This window comes from Triturus cristatus, chromosome 1_2 (assembly GCF_964204655.1).
Source record: "Triturus cristatus chromosome 1_2, aTriCri1.1, whole genome shotgun sequence".
Classification (NCBI taxonomy): Eukaryota; Metazoa; Chordata; class Amphibia; order Caudata; family Salamandridae; genus Triturus; species Triturus cristatus.
The window spans coordinates 187,492,678-187,508,782 of record NC_140580.1 but is presented as its reverse complement, the minus strand read 5'-3'; the positions used below and the strand labels follow the sequence as shown (position 1 = coordinate 187,508,782).

Below are 16,105 nucleotides of genomic sequence, written 5' to 3'. Positions count from 1 at the left end.
GTTTATCAAAGAATGGGTTGGTGGGGGAAGACACCAGGCTCCCAATTTGCAATTTTGCAGAAGAGAGTACTCCACGTGTCTTGTTTGTGCGCCCAGGTTATTCTTACGTTCGATGAACTTGGTTAGCCCCTTTATGTAGGCTATTAGGACTCTGCAGCCATTCGGTTGCCCTCCATATTCTTAGGTCGATCCCCTCTCAGTAATAGTAATTTCTGTTTCCAAAGTCTAGGGCACTGTGTGGGTGCCACGCAGTAAGGCCCTTCATTTCCCTACAGCCTGACCCTGCCTAGGTCTATCATTAGTCTATGTCTCATTGTACTGTTTTTTAATTGCCCGATAGGAAGGCATTCTACCTTACATTTAGCAGCTGTGCATATTGCTATATTGACTAGACAGCTAATTAATGTGATTATGATAGAGTGTGTATTTTTCTCATGCTAACTTGTTTCGCATTGTTCTTCTACCTCTAACTTGTCTAATTGGAAAATCTTTTGTGCATGTCTTATTTATTTTATATCATTTATGCTGTTTATACTTTTATGGCTATGGTGGCCGAAATAAAGCAATTTGAAACTGATTTAGTAGTTAAACTAGACCACAGATTAGGAGATAGGAATAAAGAGAAAGTCAGAAACACATGCCTCCTGTTCTTATGTATCATGAAGAACATCAAAATAAACAAACTCCAGATACTAGCAAACCTATGTAGATTGAGGGGATTCATGTACCTTTGACCCATGATGAAAAAGAAAGAAGGCACCAGCGCAATTTATGTTAGTATTGGGGGAAAAGAGGTCACTATTCCAGGGACTGCCCCATCAGGCCAAAAACCCCTAAAGAAATATGTGGCTTTGACTACCTTTCCAGATACACATAGTAATCCAGAAGAAAACTAGAATACTCAGCAGGGAAAGGGATCGACCCTCAGTGTTACTTGTCATGGAATCTCACATTGTTTAGCTAATACGGTAGAAAATATTACAAAACAAAATCACCATCACTGTTACTCTAGTAATACCTAATCAAAACTGAAAAAGTATCCCTATTTGAATGGACTCTGGGGCCACCAGTAATGTTTCGGATTTAACACTGGCCAGGGCCATGGGTTTTGTATTCCTTCCTAAGAAACAACTGGAGTCCGTCAGAGCAGTAGAAGAAACTGCGCTTTCTTCTGATCACATTACCTATCATGCTAACAATATCATCATGATTTTTGACAATGGTCATTCAGAGACCATCCATTTCGACTTAATTGATACACCTATATTTGGTGCTATTCTGGGGGTTCAGTGGCTTCAACAAAAAAAATCCCATATTGATTGCGTTTCACATACTGTAACCTTAGATTAAAGCTTTTGTTTATTGCATTGTTATCAAGAGCAGCAGAGTAGAAAACTCAGCTTTTTTGTGCCATTTCTGCCATGACAGAAAGTTTGCTTTTGCCTATCTATTATTCTGAATACAGTGATATTTTTGATTAAGGTAAGGCCACAGTGTTACTGCCAAATCGTAGTTTTGATTGTAGGATAAACATACTAGCAGGAGCAGAATTACTCACTAGTCCTATTAGTGCTTTGACTAAACCAGAAAAATGGCATTTGAAGGAATGTATAGATGAGTTATTAGCCTGTGGATTAATTTGTCATTCGTCCTCTCCGATTTCCTCTCCTTTGGTTTTTGTTCCTTGAAAACAAATGGGGAATTGCAGGGCTGTATTGACTTCAGAGACCTGAAGAAGGCCACTGTAAATAACAAATATTCATTACCACTCATTCCTGTACTATTAGATCAGGTGAAGAGCTCCACTATATAAACAAAAATGGATTTTAGAGGAGCCTATCACTTAATCATGATTCGTGAAGGGGATGAATGGAAGACAATCATGAGTAGTAGGTATGCTTTTTTAAATATTGCGTACTGCCTTTTTGTTTATGTAATACTCCCGCGGCCTTCCAATTTTTCATAAATGAAGTACTGAAGCAATATTTAGATTTGTTTGACATCGAATACATAGCTGATAATTTGATCTTTTCTCAAACAATAGAAAAACATTTAATTCATGTTAAAAAGGTGTTGCAATGTCTATGTCAACATCATTTGTTTGCCAAACTAGGCAAAAGTGTTTTTCATAACACTGAGTGGAAGTTCGTGGATGCATTTATTTTCTATCTGATATACATATTGATCCCAAGAAAATAGAGGCTGTTTTTAAATGGCCCAGTCCCTCTTCTGTTAAAGAAGTGCAATCATTTTTCGGCTTCACTAATTTCTATTGACGGTTCATTCCACACTTTTCAGGCATTGTAACACCTGTTACGAAACTACTGCACAAGGGAACAATCTTTGTCTAGATTCAGGAGGCAGTAACTGCCTTTTTGTTTCTCAAAGAGCAGTTTACCATAACCTCCCTATTGAAACATGCTGATCTTTCCCAAACGCTGTTTTGTTGAAGCTGATGCCTCTCAATATGCCATTGGTGGGGTTTTGTCCCAACAAGATGCATCATTAGGTAAACAGCATCCAATTGCCTTCTATTCTAAAAAATGGTTGCCCGCTGAACAAAACTATACTATTGCTGAGCCGGAATTATTGGCTATTAAATTAGCATTTCAATAATGGAGGCATTATCTTTTAGGTTCACTGGGTACAATTACCATCTATTCTGATCACAAGAATTGACAGTTTTTTAGATCTGTTTGTGCACTCATGCCACGTCAATGAGATGGGTTCCTGTTTTTAGTGAATACGATTTTGGACAAAGTATCGACCTGGTGAAAAACAGGGGAAGGAAGATGGCCTTTCTGATCTTGAGTTAGGAAACATATCTCCACCACAGACATAGACATTTATTATTACACCAGAAAGAATTATCGAGGGGTGCAATAGCAAAGTTGAAGGATCAGATCTTTTTCTGAGGGAATTTCTATCTCATTGCCAGACCCTGAATCCCCAGGATTTGCTGACAGATCCCCGCAATAGCATTAAAGATACACTTTATTATCATGCAGGTAGATTACATATCCCTACCCCTAATTTACAAAATAAGGTGTTACATTGTGTTATTCTGCTTCTTTTTTAGGGCACCCAGGAGAAAAGAAGACAAAACAGATGTGTGCACATTTGTTTTGGTGGGAAGGCTTGTCAAGGGATGTACAAACCTTTGTCCAGACATGTTCTTTTTGTGCCTGTCAAAAGTCCTCCAATTCCTCTTCTGAAGGCCTCCCACATGCATCACGTACCCCATGGCATTCTATTAGCATGGATTTTTGTACTGATATGCCTCAAGTTAGTGGCTTAACCACTATTTTAGTAGTTGTGGGTTTATTAATTAAAACACATAATTTATGTAAATGTGCTTTATAATTGTTATATGAAATTCATGGAATTTCACCATTATGCCACATGGCAAAATTACCATGTGTACAATGTAAAATGTTAGTATGGGAGCAACGCAGATTATCCAAGCGCAAATGGCTGTTGTATGCAGCACATGCCCAAATATACATGACGATGCATTTCATATTAAACTATATCGCCCTAAGTACCGGTTTTGCACTTTGCATCACTCTGCATATTTTATGAAGAACTTTGCAGAATGACACATAATGAAATTGCTCAAATGTAATTAAGTGTAATTGATAGTTATTATACATGCTAACCTTTATGCTTCACTGTGATCAACTCATTCACTGAAAAGGCCTAAATATACATCAGATTTTCGGCTCACAATTAAGTATTGCTCTTTGTGCATGACTGTTTTAACACCACTTGTGACAGCCGCTCGAAGGCTTGACAATTTATCAGAATTCATACACAAATGTTACTTGTTTGTCTGGTGTTTCACAGGGGCAAACAGAAAATGTAATATTGATATAAATACATATTTGAATCAGAAAGTAACCAAGAAGGTTGTATTATTAGCAGAATAGCAGTTGGAGAGGAAGAAATACAACTAAAGTCTATCTATTTTATAGAAGTTGGGAATATTAGAGGAAAGTAGAAAGGGAGTTGGGATTTAGCCAATTAGAAGCCAGAATAAGCGCTTCAGCTGATGAAATGTAGTTACCGACAGCCTCTGTATCCAACTTCTCATCTAACAGCTGATCAGAGCTCATCGACTCACTCTGAGCCACAAAAGGCATGCTTTCACTTGGACTGACTGGACTGATCATCTCTTGTGCTTTCCCATTCTGCATCTTTGCATATACATTAATTCCAGGAATCTTCCTAAAACATTAACAAAAAACATCATTGTGTGCTCATGCTCATTCAGTATGCTCTAAACCTGGGATATAAAATGTTTAAGCTCACCTTTTGAATTTATAGATGACAAAGATTGCCAGTCCCACAAACACAACAGACAGTAACATCAGCATGGCAGATCCACTGTGACTGGGTGTCAGGTCGACAAGGGGGGCTAAGGAAAAGACATGCACAGATACAAAGAAATAAAAGAAAAAGTTTACTTTTTCCATGGATGGAAGAATGTTTATAAAAGAGTTTCAGGGGCATTTCAGAAATCTTAATGACGAATACATTACCCAAACTGTTCTACATGTGGGCCTGGAAAATGTAATTAATTAATTTGGAGGAGTCCCAAAAAAGAAAGCCCTAATAAACCTAGACAAGTTGAGTATGCGGTTTTCCACATTTGAAAAAATATCCCCATGCTTACAATTTATCTCAAGCTTTTTACTGGATAAATCCTCTCCACTAGAAATACCGAGATGGGCATCAATTTGAATAGATTTGGTTAACTGCTTCGCCCTACAGCTAACATCAGACAGACTTAAATCTATGAAGAATAGGACCAACATTTTACAAATTATGACTTCATCATCTCATTAAAAAAATGGAATTTCATGATTGGAAATGTTGTTCCTATCATGCACAGCACCCATATAGGAAAATTCTCACATCCAAATAGCAGAAAGAAAGAAACGTTATTGGTCAAAGTGGAATTATAAATGAATATCTTTGGTTGATCAGGTAGTGAAGGATCATTAATTATACACTTCATTGATGGAGATGCACACAAAATAATAATTACCTTGAAGTTACAAAGTACAGCAAGTTCAAACAATGTTTTTCTGCGTTAATATGTTCAGGAGCAAATGCAAAAAACTTACAACAAACCATGTTTGATCCAAATCGTACCATGTCTTCCTTGCAAATTTTTCTTTCACTCTCTATAATCTACTAATTAATCATAAACAACGGTCGCCTCATACTAAAGAAGCATTGAAATCACTGAGAAGATATCTCAATAACCCCATCCCTCCATTAATCGGCCATAAATATTTGACATCAGTAAGCAAGTGAAGTATTAAGATCAGGTAGAGAACCAAGCGGTATATATAAAGGCCCACATGTAAATCTAGTTCAAATGCTGTAGCCTTTCCTATAGGAGGCAAGAAGCATCCCTCAATTTCTTGTTCGTGCAGTATTAATTTACTACAAATACACTGCCATCTACAACATCCCTTGCCTTTTATTCACAGTGCTCAGGTTCATCAGACCTTCACTTTTCCAAAATTACTTCATGTATGTCTCCAGTGAGGGCGGGCTTTAGTAGACATTCAAATGCACCATAGCGTTTGTAGCTGAATGGATTTACATTCACACTGGAGATTGGACTACAATTTTCAGAATGCCCAGATTTGTTAAAAGAATGCCAAAGCCTTTAAAAAGGTGTCCCATTGATATGAGGTCATGTGGTAACACTGTCTGAAAGACCTGTACTCAAAGATAACTACAGAAACTAATGATTACTCTATTTCTGAGAAAGACCTCCGAAACAGCAGGAAATAGGTGGATCTACACTTGTCATTGTTGTTTCCAATGATTAACTGCAGTCAGGCACTAGTTATCTTTCCATCACACTTTTTACAGAAATCAGAATGGGACGAACTGGTCAAGTACATGCCTTCCTGAATCGCTAAGATGATCAGAATCCATGGAGTCTGTGTTTGACTAACTTTTAGAGGTTTCATACTGTTCTGTACAATACCAAACATTGTTCATTCATGAATTGCTCTATGAATACATTGTTTAATGGTATCCCTCTATGCTATGGGCTTAAAGAGTATCCTGTGGACCACATAAAAGAAGAAAGCCTCGAAGCCTCTAAATACAGCCTTGTGCAAGCTCACTTTCCACGCGATTCATACTGATGCATGGTGTTAAGATTTAGTACACGTTTTTGTGTAGCACATTTTCCACTCTGATTTGTTGGTTTAGAAACGCAAATGATTTCACTGTGCAAAACAATGTAAAACAATGGGACTATTTGCTTTTCAAGGCTTACTATTTCGGACACCATATATGATGTAAAGCAGCGGTTCTTACCCTTTTGACTTCTATGGACCTTCACTGAATTATAACAGGAGTCCTGGGACCTCCACTGAGTCATTATTGGAAGCCAGGGACTCGCGACCTAAGTAATTTTTATGATTTGAACCTCTAAACTATATAAATCCAAACACAATCAAATATAGAAAAGCTATTCATAATTTCATTTTTTTTCTTTATTTGTATATACTTTATTCATTATAATGTATTAATTTTAATATTATTTAAGTTTGTAAAATAGCTGCTGACCCCCATGAGTAGGCCTCAGAGACCCCCAGGATTCCTCAGACCACAGGTTAAGAGCCACTATTGTAAAATAAAGGAGGTGAAGGGTTTACAAGAGACAAAAACCTAAAGTAAACCTTGAGGGGCTGAGGGGGGGTGGGGGCGGGGGCAAAGAGGGATAAGGTTGCAAAAGTTAAAGAAAAGGGTTGCCAGGCAGATCTTTAAGGAGAGTCGGTTGATGATAGTGCTCAGATCCAGCAGTTTGAAAGTGATGTTAACACGTCCTCACTAGGCCCTATTTTCATGTCATCACCTTTACAGGCAAAACATTGATCAATTTATAAACAATTATTGTAAAACATTCAAGAAAACCCATTGAGTGATGCAATCCTTCTTCACATTGCACGTTTTACCACCGCTTGTATTCTCTAAGAGTATTCGCATGTTCCACACACACTGTTTCTGCAGCTTTTTCATGCAACATAAGACTATTTTCTAGCATTTACTGTGAACTTAGTCTCATCCAGATGTCTGGCTGATTTCAGGCTATGAATTGGTTTTCAGGATGGGAAAAGATTAAGAGCTCTGTAGGTGAGGCTGAAAGAAGTGTGAGTTTCCCTAAGTGCCTTTCAGTGAATGCTAAATGTGTTCATTCGGGGGGCGTGGCCAAGATGACGGCCAGCTAGGACGTGCCTCGCAGGAGCTCCGTTACCACTCTAGCTACAGCCTTGTAATCACCTGCTTTTCAAACCCGTTGTTAGCGGAGCAGAGAGGGACTAAGCTTCGGAACATCCCCGGACATAGCGGGGACACCCGGTGTGTCAGCGAGTGGAGCAGAGGCCCGTGGCGCATCTGCAGAGCAACGTCCAGCTGGGCCTAGAGGACTGGGATTGCGCCCTTTTTGCCTGCTGGGCTGGAGTCCGGGGACGGGGCGGTTGCACTCTCGGGCCCCCTGCAGAGGACGAGCACTGCTCGACACTGCACCCGGTGCTTGATACAGGCTGAGAGGGAGAAGCAGACGGCCTCGGGCGGTGCAGTCTGGGTGGCCTGACACTGCGTGTTCGCCAGGGGCCTCCATTTGCCATCGAATGCACACTTGGAGCCCAGGCCCACGTGGAGGTGGAGTAAGAAGGCGGAGAGCGGAGGCGGGCTGCCCGCGCCCGTTCCCGGGGTCTCACCAGCAACAAAGAAGCACGCTGCCAGCCCCGTGAGTACTGCAAGGGGTGAGGGGCACGACGGCCGACTCTTCCTGCAGGGCCGAGAACATCTTCGACCTGCTCTGGGGGCTTGCGATGGGGGGAAGGGAGGTTGTGCTCCCCCGGTAGCCCAGTGGGCGGTAATGGCCCCAATGCACCACGACTAGTGCCTGGAGTGGCAGGCAATCACAAGCTGGGTCTGCTAAACAGCTGTGGGGACAGCCGGAAGTGGCCTGACGCGGCAGGCCTGGGCAATTTGGCAAGGGAGATTCTAGACTTGTGGCACTGATGGGCTCAGTAGAAGCTAAGGGCAGCCCAGCACATGGAGGCCAGTGAGGTTTTCCCGTCACGCGTGGAGGAGCGAGGGTCCTGCCTGTGTGCCGCGCAATTGGCGTCGGCAGGAATTCACACCCCGGAGACGCTGCAGAAGCGGATGCCCTTTGAATAAAGTGAGAAAAGGGCAATACACAGGTCTGGGGCCCCTTGGCAGGCAGAGGGAGCCTGAGGTTGGACTCTTGCCTCTTCCACCTGGGTTGGCAAGTGGGACTGCGCAGACCTTGCAGAGCCGTGAGCCATGCCAGGACGCAGGAAACAGTTATCAAACAAGAGCAGACGACTCGTTGACGCTGAGTTCTGGAGCTGTCGGCCTGGTGCGGAATGGAGGTTCCTGCTCAGCACAATGACAAGCAACAGGGGGGAAAAAGACTGATCGGTCAGTGAGATGTTGCAGAAGCAACTTCCACAGGGACCCGCTGCGACAACGGGGCAAGACAATGGTAGGAACCCAGAGAACACAGACGAGAGCGAAGCTCCAGCTATTAAGGCTTTTATGACTGCGCTTTTCGTGCCCCTGTGCGATGACCTCCAGGAGTTCAGAGGCCAACTTGCGGCAGACCTCAAGGAAGTCAAACGAGATGTCGAAGTTATAAGCAAGCGGGTGTCCAAGCTTGAAGATCATGAAAATAGTCGCGACGAAGAAGTAGAGATGATGCAGCAGGGACTCCTTTGGCTCCAAGAACAGCACATTGAGTTACAGGCTCATGTGGAGGACTTAGAAAATCGTTCCCGCCGCAACAACGTGCGCATCAGGGGTGTGGCATCTGGAGCCGAAGGGGAAGACATGAGAGAGTTTGTTACAACCCTCTTCAGACAGATCTTTGACTCAGAGCATTCAACTGAAGTTAAGATCAACAGGGCTCACCGAGTGGGACTGCCAAGGGGGGGCAGGGCCCCACCCCCAGACATCTTGGTCTGTGTGCATGACTTCCAACTTAAGGAACTCATCATTAAGAAAGCGACGGAAGCACACCCCTTGCAATTCAGAGGTCACTCTCTAGCATTCTTCCAGGATCTGGCCGCCACTACTCTGCTCAAAAGACGGGACTTTTGCACAATCACAATGCACCTGAGAGAGAAAGGGATCTCCTATTCCTGGGGTCATCCCTTCCACATCATATTTTGATACGAAGGTTGACTGCAGCAGATCCGCTCTCTATCGGAAGCTAAGGAGTTGCTGGGGTTGTCAGGTCCCACGACCCCAGAGATGCAGCGCAAGCCCCAAATGGAGTCTGACGCAACTACTACAGGTGGCAGACAGAGGGTAGGCCCGCAGCTGCCCACAAGCCAAACACAGTCACCATTGCAAAAGAGAGAGAAGTAGTTATCTCCTCGTTAGCCTCTTCCTCTGTCAAAATCTCTCCCTCCTGAATTATCTGCACAGCGGACTTTGATCAAATGAGGGGCTGGGCTGGAGCCCGCGAGAGCCTACCTGTGAGGAATTACTAGGCCTACACGTCCTCCCTCTCAACATTTCTTTGATCAACTGTGGTCTTTGGGGGCTCTAGCCTTTGTGTTACTCTGTCAAATGTTAATGTTTTATGGTTTATATTACTGGGGCATTATTTTTGTTGGGCTACCTGCACCGGACCCGAGTCTGTGCATTGTCTTGCTGCACGCTCCTCATGGTGACTCTTCCATGCCGAAGCCACCGCCTAGCATCACACGAGGATGTCCGACCCCCATGGTAAGGGATCTTAGGGTTATAAGTCTCAATGTTCAGGGCCTTAATCATCCTGTAAAGTGCTCTGCCATTCTCTCCTTGCTAGAGCACATGGACGGGGATATATGCATGCTTCAAGAGACTCACTTGCTTTCCAGGGACATTGTTCGCATATGTGCGTGACGATTTCCTCGTCAGTACTGGTCCTCTGGCAATGCAAAGAAAAATGGAGTAGCCATCCTTCTGGTGCAAAATTTGAAGGGAAGGTTCTTTCTACCCTCTATGAAGCAATGGGCAGGGTTCTGGCACTTGGCTCCAATGGGGGGACATCCTTTTTACTCTGTCTAATGTCTATGCACCCAATGCGCACCAAGAATCTTTCTTAACCAGAACTCTTGTAGAGGGCTTTACCTTGCCGGATGCCGCCATAATAGTGGGAGGGGATCTCAACCTGGTTATGGACATTGACCTAGACCACTCTGGCCAGCGGAGCACACAAGTGGGAACACTCTCTCCTGAGGGTACACAATGGCTGATGGCCTGCATGATGTTTGGCGACTCAAGCACCCAGCAGTACGGGACTACATGCACTACTCTGCGGCTCATAAATCCTATGCGCGACTAGATCTGTTCCTTGTCCCTAACGCTCTCTTGCCCAAAGTAAGCGAGGCCTCTGTAGAACCGCGTTCTCTGTCAGACCACACACCGATCACCATCACTATCCAGTCAGGCAGGGATATGCGCGACCGCGTGAGGTGGCGGATGCGGCTACTGCATTCTCCGTGCACTCTAGAAAGCTTGCGCGAATACTTATAGTATAATGACAGGGGAGACACCCCGCTGGCAGCCATCTGGGAAATCCTTAAAATCGTGATGAGGACAGAGCTTATAGCGCTTTCTGCAACCGAAAACAGAAAGCATAGGGAGGCAAGGCAGGGCATCGAACAGGAAGTGAGGGAACTGGAGGATATCCACAAGCGTACTGGGACACCGCGGGTTTGGAGGAGCATGGAAAAGAAACGCCTTGTCTTGAAGCGGTTGGACCTCGATAGGGCAGAATATGCACTGCTGCGCCTTCGTCACAAGTTTTATCAAAGTAGAGATAAGTGTGGGAAAATGCTAGCGCAGAGATTGCAAACCAAAACCATGGCAGCTGCCGTCTCTTCCCTTACACAGCCATCAGGAGAGGAAGTACACTTAAACTCCCGCATAAGGGAAGAGTTCAAACAGTTCTATCAGTGAGGAGATGGTGGCTACTATCAACACCAATGCCTATCTGGAATCCAGCAATTTCACGCTTCTCCCTGAGGCCCAGGCATTGCAACTTGAGGACCCCATACGCTTAGAAGAGGTTATCTCGGTTATTGCCAGTTGAAGGTGGACCCGATGGCTACCTGGCTCTATTTTAGGAAACATTCTGTGGGGAGCTAGCGCCCGTGCTGACAAGGCTTTTTAACTCCTTCTTGGACAGGGGAAAGGTTACGAACTCCATGTCGGAGGCCTCCGTCTCAGTGATTCCCAAGTCCCATACGGACCCTAAACTATGCAGCTCCTACCGCCCTATTTCATTACTCAACATAGATGCCAAAATCTTTACCGGTGTCCTAGCAGCCCGGCTAAACCCGCTGATGGTGGGGCTGATTTACCCGGATCAGGCAGGGTTTATCCCCTCCCGAAAAGGAGGGGATAATACAAAGTGACTCCTACACCTCATGGATAGCATTCATAGGTCCCGCAAAGAAGCCGTATTCCTGTCCATAAGACGCAGAGAAAGCGTTTTACAGGGTGGGATGGAATATTTATTTCATACATTGCGAGGCTTTGGATTCGGGGCACGCTTTACTCAATGGGTTCAGTGCATATACCACTCTCCCAGGGCCTTTGTTAGGGTAAACGGGGTTTCTTCGGCCACCTTCCCGATCAAAAGGGGCATGAGGCAGGGTTGTCCGCTCTCGCCCTTCCTTTTCACCATATATATGGAACCCTTTGCCCAGCGGATCTGTGATCATCCCAGCATTCAGGGCCTCAAATTTGGAGGCGATATCCATAAAATAAGCCTCTACGCAGACAATGTCATTTTGTCTCTCCACGATCCATTAGCATCCCTGCCCGAGCTGGTGAAATAACTGGAGTCGTTTGGAGGGGTGTCAGGGTTTAAAGTAAATGTTTAGCAAGTCTCAGGTTCTTAATTTGTCCTCCCCCCAAAGCACATGCCGATTTATTAAAAGAGCGGTTCCCGCTGCAGTGGACCTCCGACCCGATAACCTATCTGGATATTCTCCTAGCCCCTACGCTAACGCGTACACTGGAATTTAACTACTCGACGCTGGTAGCGCAGACCTCAAAGGCACTAGATGGGTGGTCTAGACTTAAATTGGCTTGGTTCAGGAGCATAGCAGTGGTAAAAATGAGGATCCTGCCACGGATTCTGTACATATTTCAGACCCTTTACGCACCCTGCAACTGGCTATAAATAAATTTGTCTGGGGAGTTAGACAGGCACACTTGCCAATATCCCAGCTGACCAGACGCAAGAGCGAAGGAGGAGTGAATCTCCCGCTGATTCATAGATACCTCCAGGACTCCCGTCTCCGTTATGTCTTAGAATGGAACCGCCCTTTATCCAAAAAACACTGGACCTTCATGGACCAGGCGGTAGCAGGAGCAAACATCTGGAGGGAATTATGGCTACCGCATAGGAGGGCGTGGGGCCTATACTCCTCGCCAGTTACAGCGGCTACGCTTAAAGTCTGGGACGTGGTGGTGACCAAGAGAGGGCTTAATATATTTCCCTCCCCAATGACCCCGATGGTGGATAACCCAGATTTCCCTCCAGTCTGCAAATCCAAGGTCGCCCATCGCTGGAGAGAGGCTGGCTGTAAAGGCTTGGGCTCCCTATTTGATGAGGAGAGCATCCTTTCATTCGCCCAGACATGCCAGGCTTACAATTTGCCCGACACGGACGGATTCTACTAGCTGTAGCTACGACATTGGGCAACTTCCCTTCGAGCTGTGGCTAGTGCGCATGAATGATGAGAAGCACATAATTGCTGAACTTTATGCTTTGCCTACAGCAGGCCAGGGTGGGAAGCGCAAGAAGGGGCAGCTCCGCTGGGAGGAGGAACTGGGGAGGGCCCTGTCGGATAAGGAGTGGGCGAACATTCATTATAGGGCACATCACACTACCTATAATAATGCTGGCACTGAATCTGCATTTAAAGTTGCATCATACTGGTACCTTACACCGGTGCTTATCCACCGATGGGATAAAAACCACACAGAGGAATGCTGGCTGGGCTGCGGGTTGGCCGGTTCACTGGTGCACCTACTCTAGAACGGTTTTGGGAACAAGTGTTGAATGACATAGACGCTACCTTTAAGACTGAGATTCCTTGCTTCCTGGCATATACACTACTGGGGCTTTCGAATGAGATAACATTTCCTCTGCGCTCTCTGAGGGGTAGCCAAATGGCGTTGGCATTATTAGCAGCACGGCAAACGAGTCTAGTGAACTGGGGCACTTCCATGGTACCAGACCACACGGCTAGGCTACATAGACTCTGGTTAATCCTGCCCATGGAACGCCTCACGCTAGTGCAGGACCACAAAGGCGAAACTTATGCAGAACTCTGGGCTCCTTTCATATCTCTGTTATCTAAAGAATTCAGAGAAATTCTGTGCCTTAAGCTACTACAAATTCTACATCTGATCCCGGTGGCACAGGATGAGGCATTACCCCGTACATAGGAAAGTGGGTCCCAAAGCAGGGGTATGGCACTCAATGGGAGCCTATGGAAGTTGGTGCAGGTGCCCTTTCCGTTATTCTCCTTTTTTGGAGGGCTGGGGGTGGGTGGGGGGTCTTTCCCTTTTGTTTTTCTATTTTTATGTTTCTACATGAATGCTGCCTTGTTCTCTCCCTTTTGTTCTTAGGTAACTTAATAGACCACAACGATCCAGACATCGCTGCCAGCCTTGGGGTTGTAGGCATTAAAGCAGTGTATTTGTGTCTTATGCATTTATTCCAAGCTGCCAGTCAAGGTGGTTGTAGGCATTCAGCTATGTATTGACGATTGCTGGTCTCACAAAATGAATAAAAGATTTGTTCCATAAATGTGTTCAGTCTACCTGCTCATCCAGTCCTTGACACATCTCGAGAGCGGCAGAGGAATAGGAACATATGTGCCAATTGTAACATTTTAGGTGAGAGTGGGTGACACAGGTATACACAGCAGTTGAAGTTTTGAAAGTGTCAAAGGGATATAAAGTACTCCCACCCCTTCTTTACAGGTGAGGATAGAGAGAGGGGGAGGGAGAAGGATAGACAGACAGAGAGAGAGAGATAGAGAGTGTGTGTACATAACAAGAGAGGGCATTGTGAAGGGGAGGATTTACAACAAGGTACATGGAGAACGGAGGGTCAAAACATGATGGAGAAGAAAAAGGTGACACTCTAGATGTGCTGATAAAAGGATTTAAAAAATGTGTGTGGGGTAGATATGTCTAACAGAGAGACTTCATAGGAAAGTAGTATGAAGGGGAGAAAAGGAGTGTTTGACCCAGATCAAAACCACTACATCTTTCACAGACCGTAGGAGTATCTTATTTTCAAATAAAACATTTTCAACTCCAAGTGTGGTAACTCATTTATTTAATGCTGCTAACAACCATGGGCAAAGTTGACAGGTTTGGCATTAGGCATTTGTTCTATGTTGTATTATATGTCTAGATGCCATAGCAAACAAATCTCACAATGAAGCACCCTAATACTGGTCAGTTCATGTTCTATGTCAAACGCAGTATTGTAGATCACGTTTTAAGCAAAGCCCTTAATTACATCGGCCACAATCCTTGGAGAGAAATCCCGGTTATGCTTCTTTGACCACGCTCTTTTTACAGACCTACTACACTACTGGCAGGTGAAGAGATATGGATGGAAAACAGTGTTTATAATGGAAGAGTAAGAGACTAGAGCTAATCAGTAGTAAAGCAGATAAAAAAGCAGCGAATAAGAGATAGAATACAGCATATTGAAAACAGAAGAAAGACAGAAAGACTCATCTGGACTGCCATGTACATGTAAAGAATGAATTTGATGTTTTCCTAAAAGGGTTAATTTCAACACACACCAAACCAGACTCCTTAAACTAATACAATATTTCATATTTTAATCTAGTAATTTCTCAGAGTAAAGCTGTTTTGTTCGACATCAATAAACAAGATCTAATGTGGTTGTTGTTGTTAATCCAATACCACTGGGTGTGAATTCAATTTCCCATTGACATTTACATTTAAATATTATGCATTTCAATTTTTGGAAAATAATGTGCGTACTTTCCTTAAAACAGCATTTTTATGGACTCAGGAGATTATTTCAACTCATGCAGAGATCCTATTCACTCTCCTGTTTTGGGATTAGAAGCTGACGAAGGCCTACGAACATCTGTTTTGTAGTAAATTAAATACAGGAGCATGCTTCGATAATTCCTGTGATATTATGAGCAATCCTGTCAAGGAGACGTGAAATATTGCACACAATGATTACTTTTATTTAAATTGTATCTTTCTCCTCTTTCTATCTGTGGAGTGATTTATGTCTATGCTATATCACCACTTCGGGAAAGGTTTTCATCGACACTGGTAAATCGTCCTAAATAATTTCCCCATAAGACTTAGAAATATGTACCATTTTGGTGTGGTAGAATGTCTCAAACTGAAATGCCCTCGAGCCTTCCTTTCATTATAACTGTGTTGGACATAATCATGTACAGTACTAGCTGTTTGATGTGCAGGTTGCTTCTTAATAATTCCATCAAGAAAGAAATCAGGACATCTACTGAAAGAACTTAGGGGCATATTACCAAGTAGTTGCGTTATGCTTGCAACACGCAAAGTGGGCACAAAGAGAACACAACTACTAAGTAAGATTGTTCAAGTCATGCAAGGTTACTTGTGTGGCCTTGCATGGCTTGATAAATCTAGAGTAATAAAACACAGCGCAACTCGCTGTGTTGAGTTACTCTGCAACAGGGAGGCATGCCATGGGTGGAGCATGACTGTCCCCACGCATCCAGCCATGGATTTAGGCACATTCCCAGATTTACCATTGCTGGTGGACCTGGGAATGAGTCAAAATGCTACGCCTCTCCAGGCGAGGCATAACGAGGAGAACTATCTTTATTTCTCCTCCTATGTTCCTTTTTCTATGTTTGCTGCATTCTGCAGCACACATAGATGAGGAAAATATCTCATAGGATTGTTCCTGCACAAAAACAACCTTGTATACAATGCAGATACACTTGCACAATGGTGCAAGGGTGCTTGCGCTAGAGATAGG

The 16,105-nt window shown here is 44.0% G+C and overlaps 1 protein-coding gene across 2 annotated transcripts in view; it reads right to left on the bottom strand.

The window, feature by feature from the left end:
- Positions 1-16,105, bottom strand: part of LOC146867033 (VPS10 domain-containing receptor SorCS1-like) — a 3,068,338-nt gene that overhangs the window by 61,982 nt on the left and 2,990,251 nt on the right. Inside the window, exons 26-27 of one of the 2 annotated variants that reach the window (XM_085603449.1) lie at positions 4,312-4,417; positions 4,067-4,227 (exon numbers count right to left, since the gene is read on the bottom strand). In XM_085603449.1, the coding sequence (XP_085459575.1) occupies positions 4,067-4,227; positions 4,312-4,417 (267 nt within the window). The remainder of the gene's footprint in view (positions 1-4,066; positions 4,228-4,311; positions 4,418-16,105) is intronic. The other variant, XM_085603451.1, reaches the window with a different exon arrangement.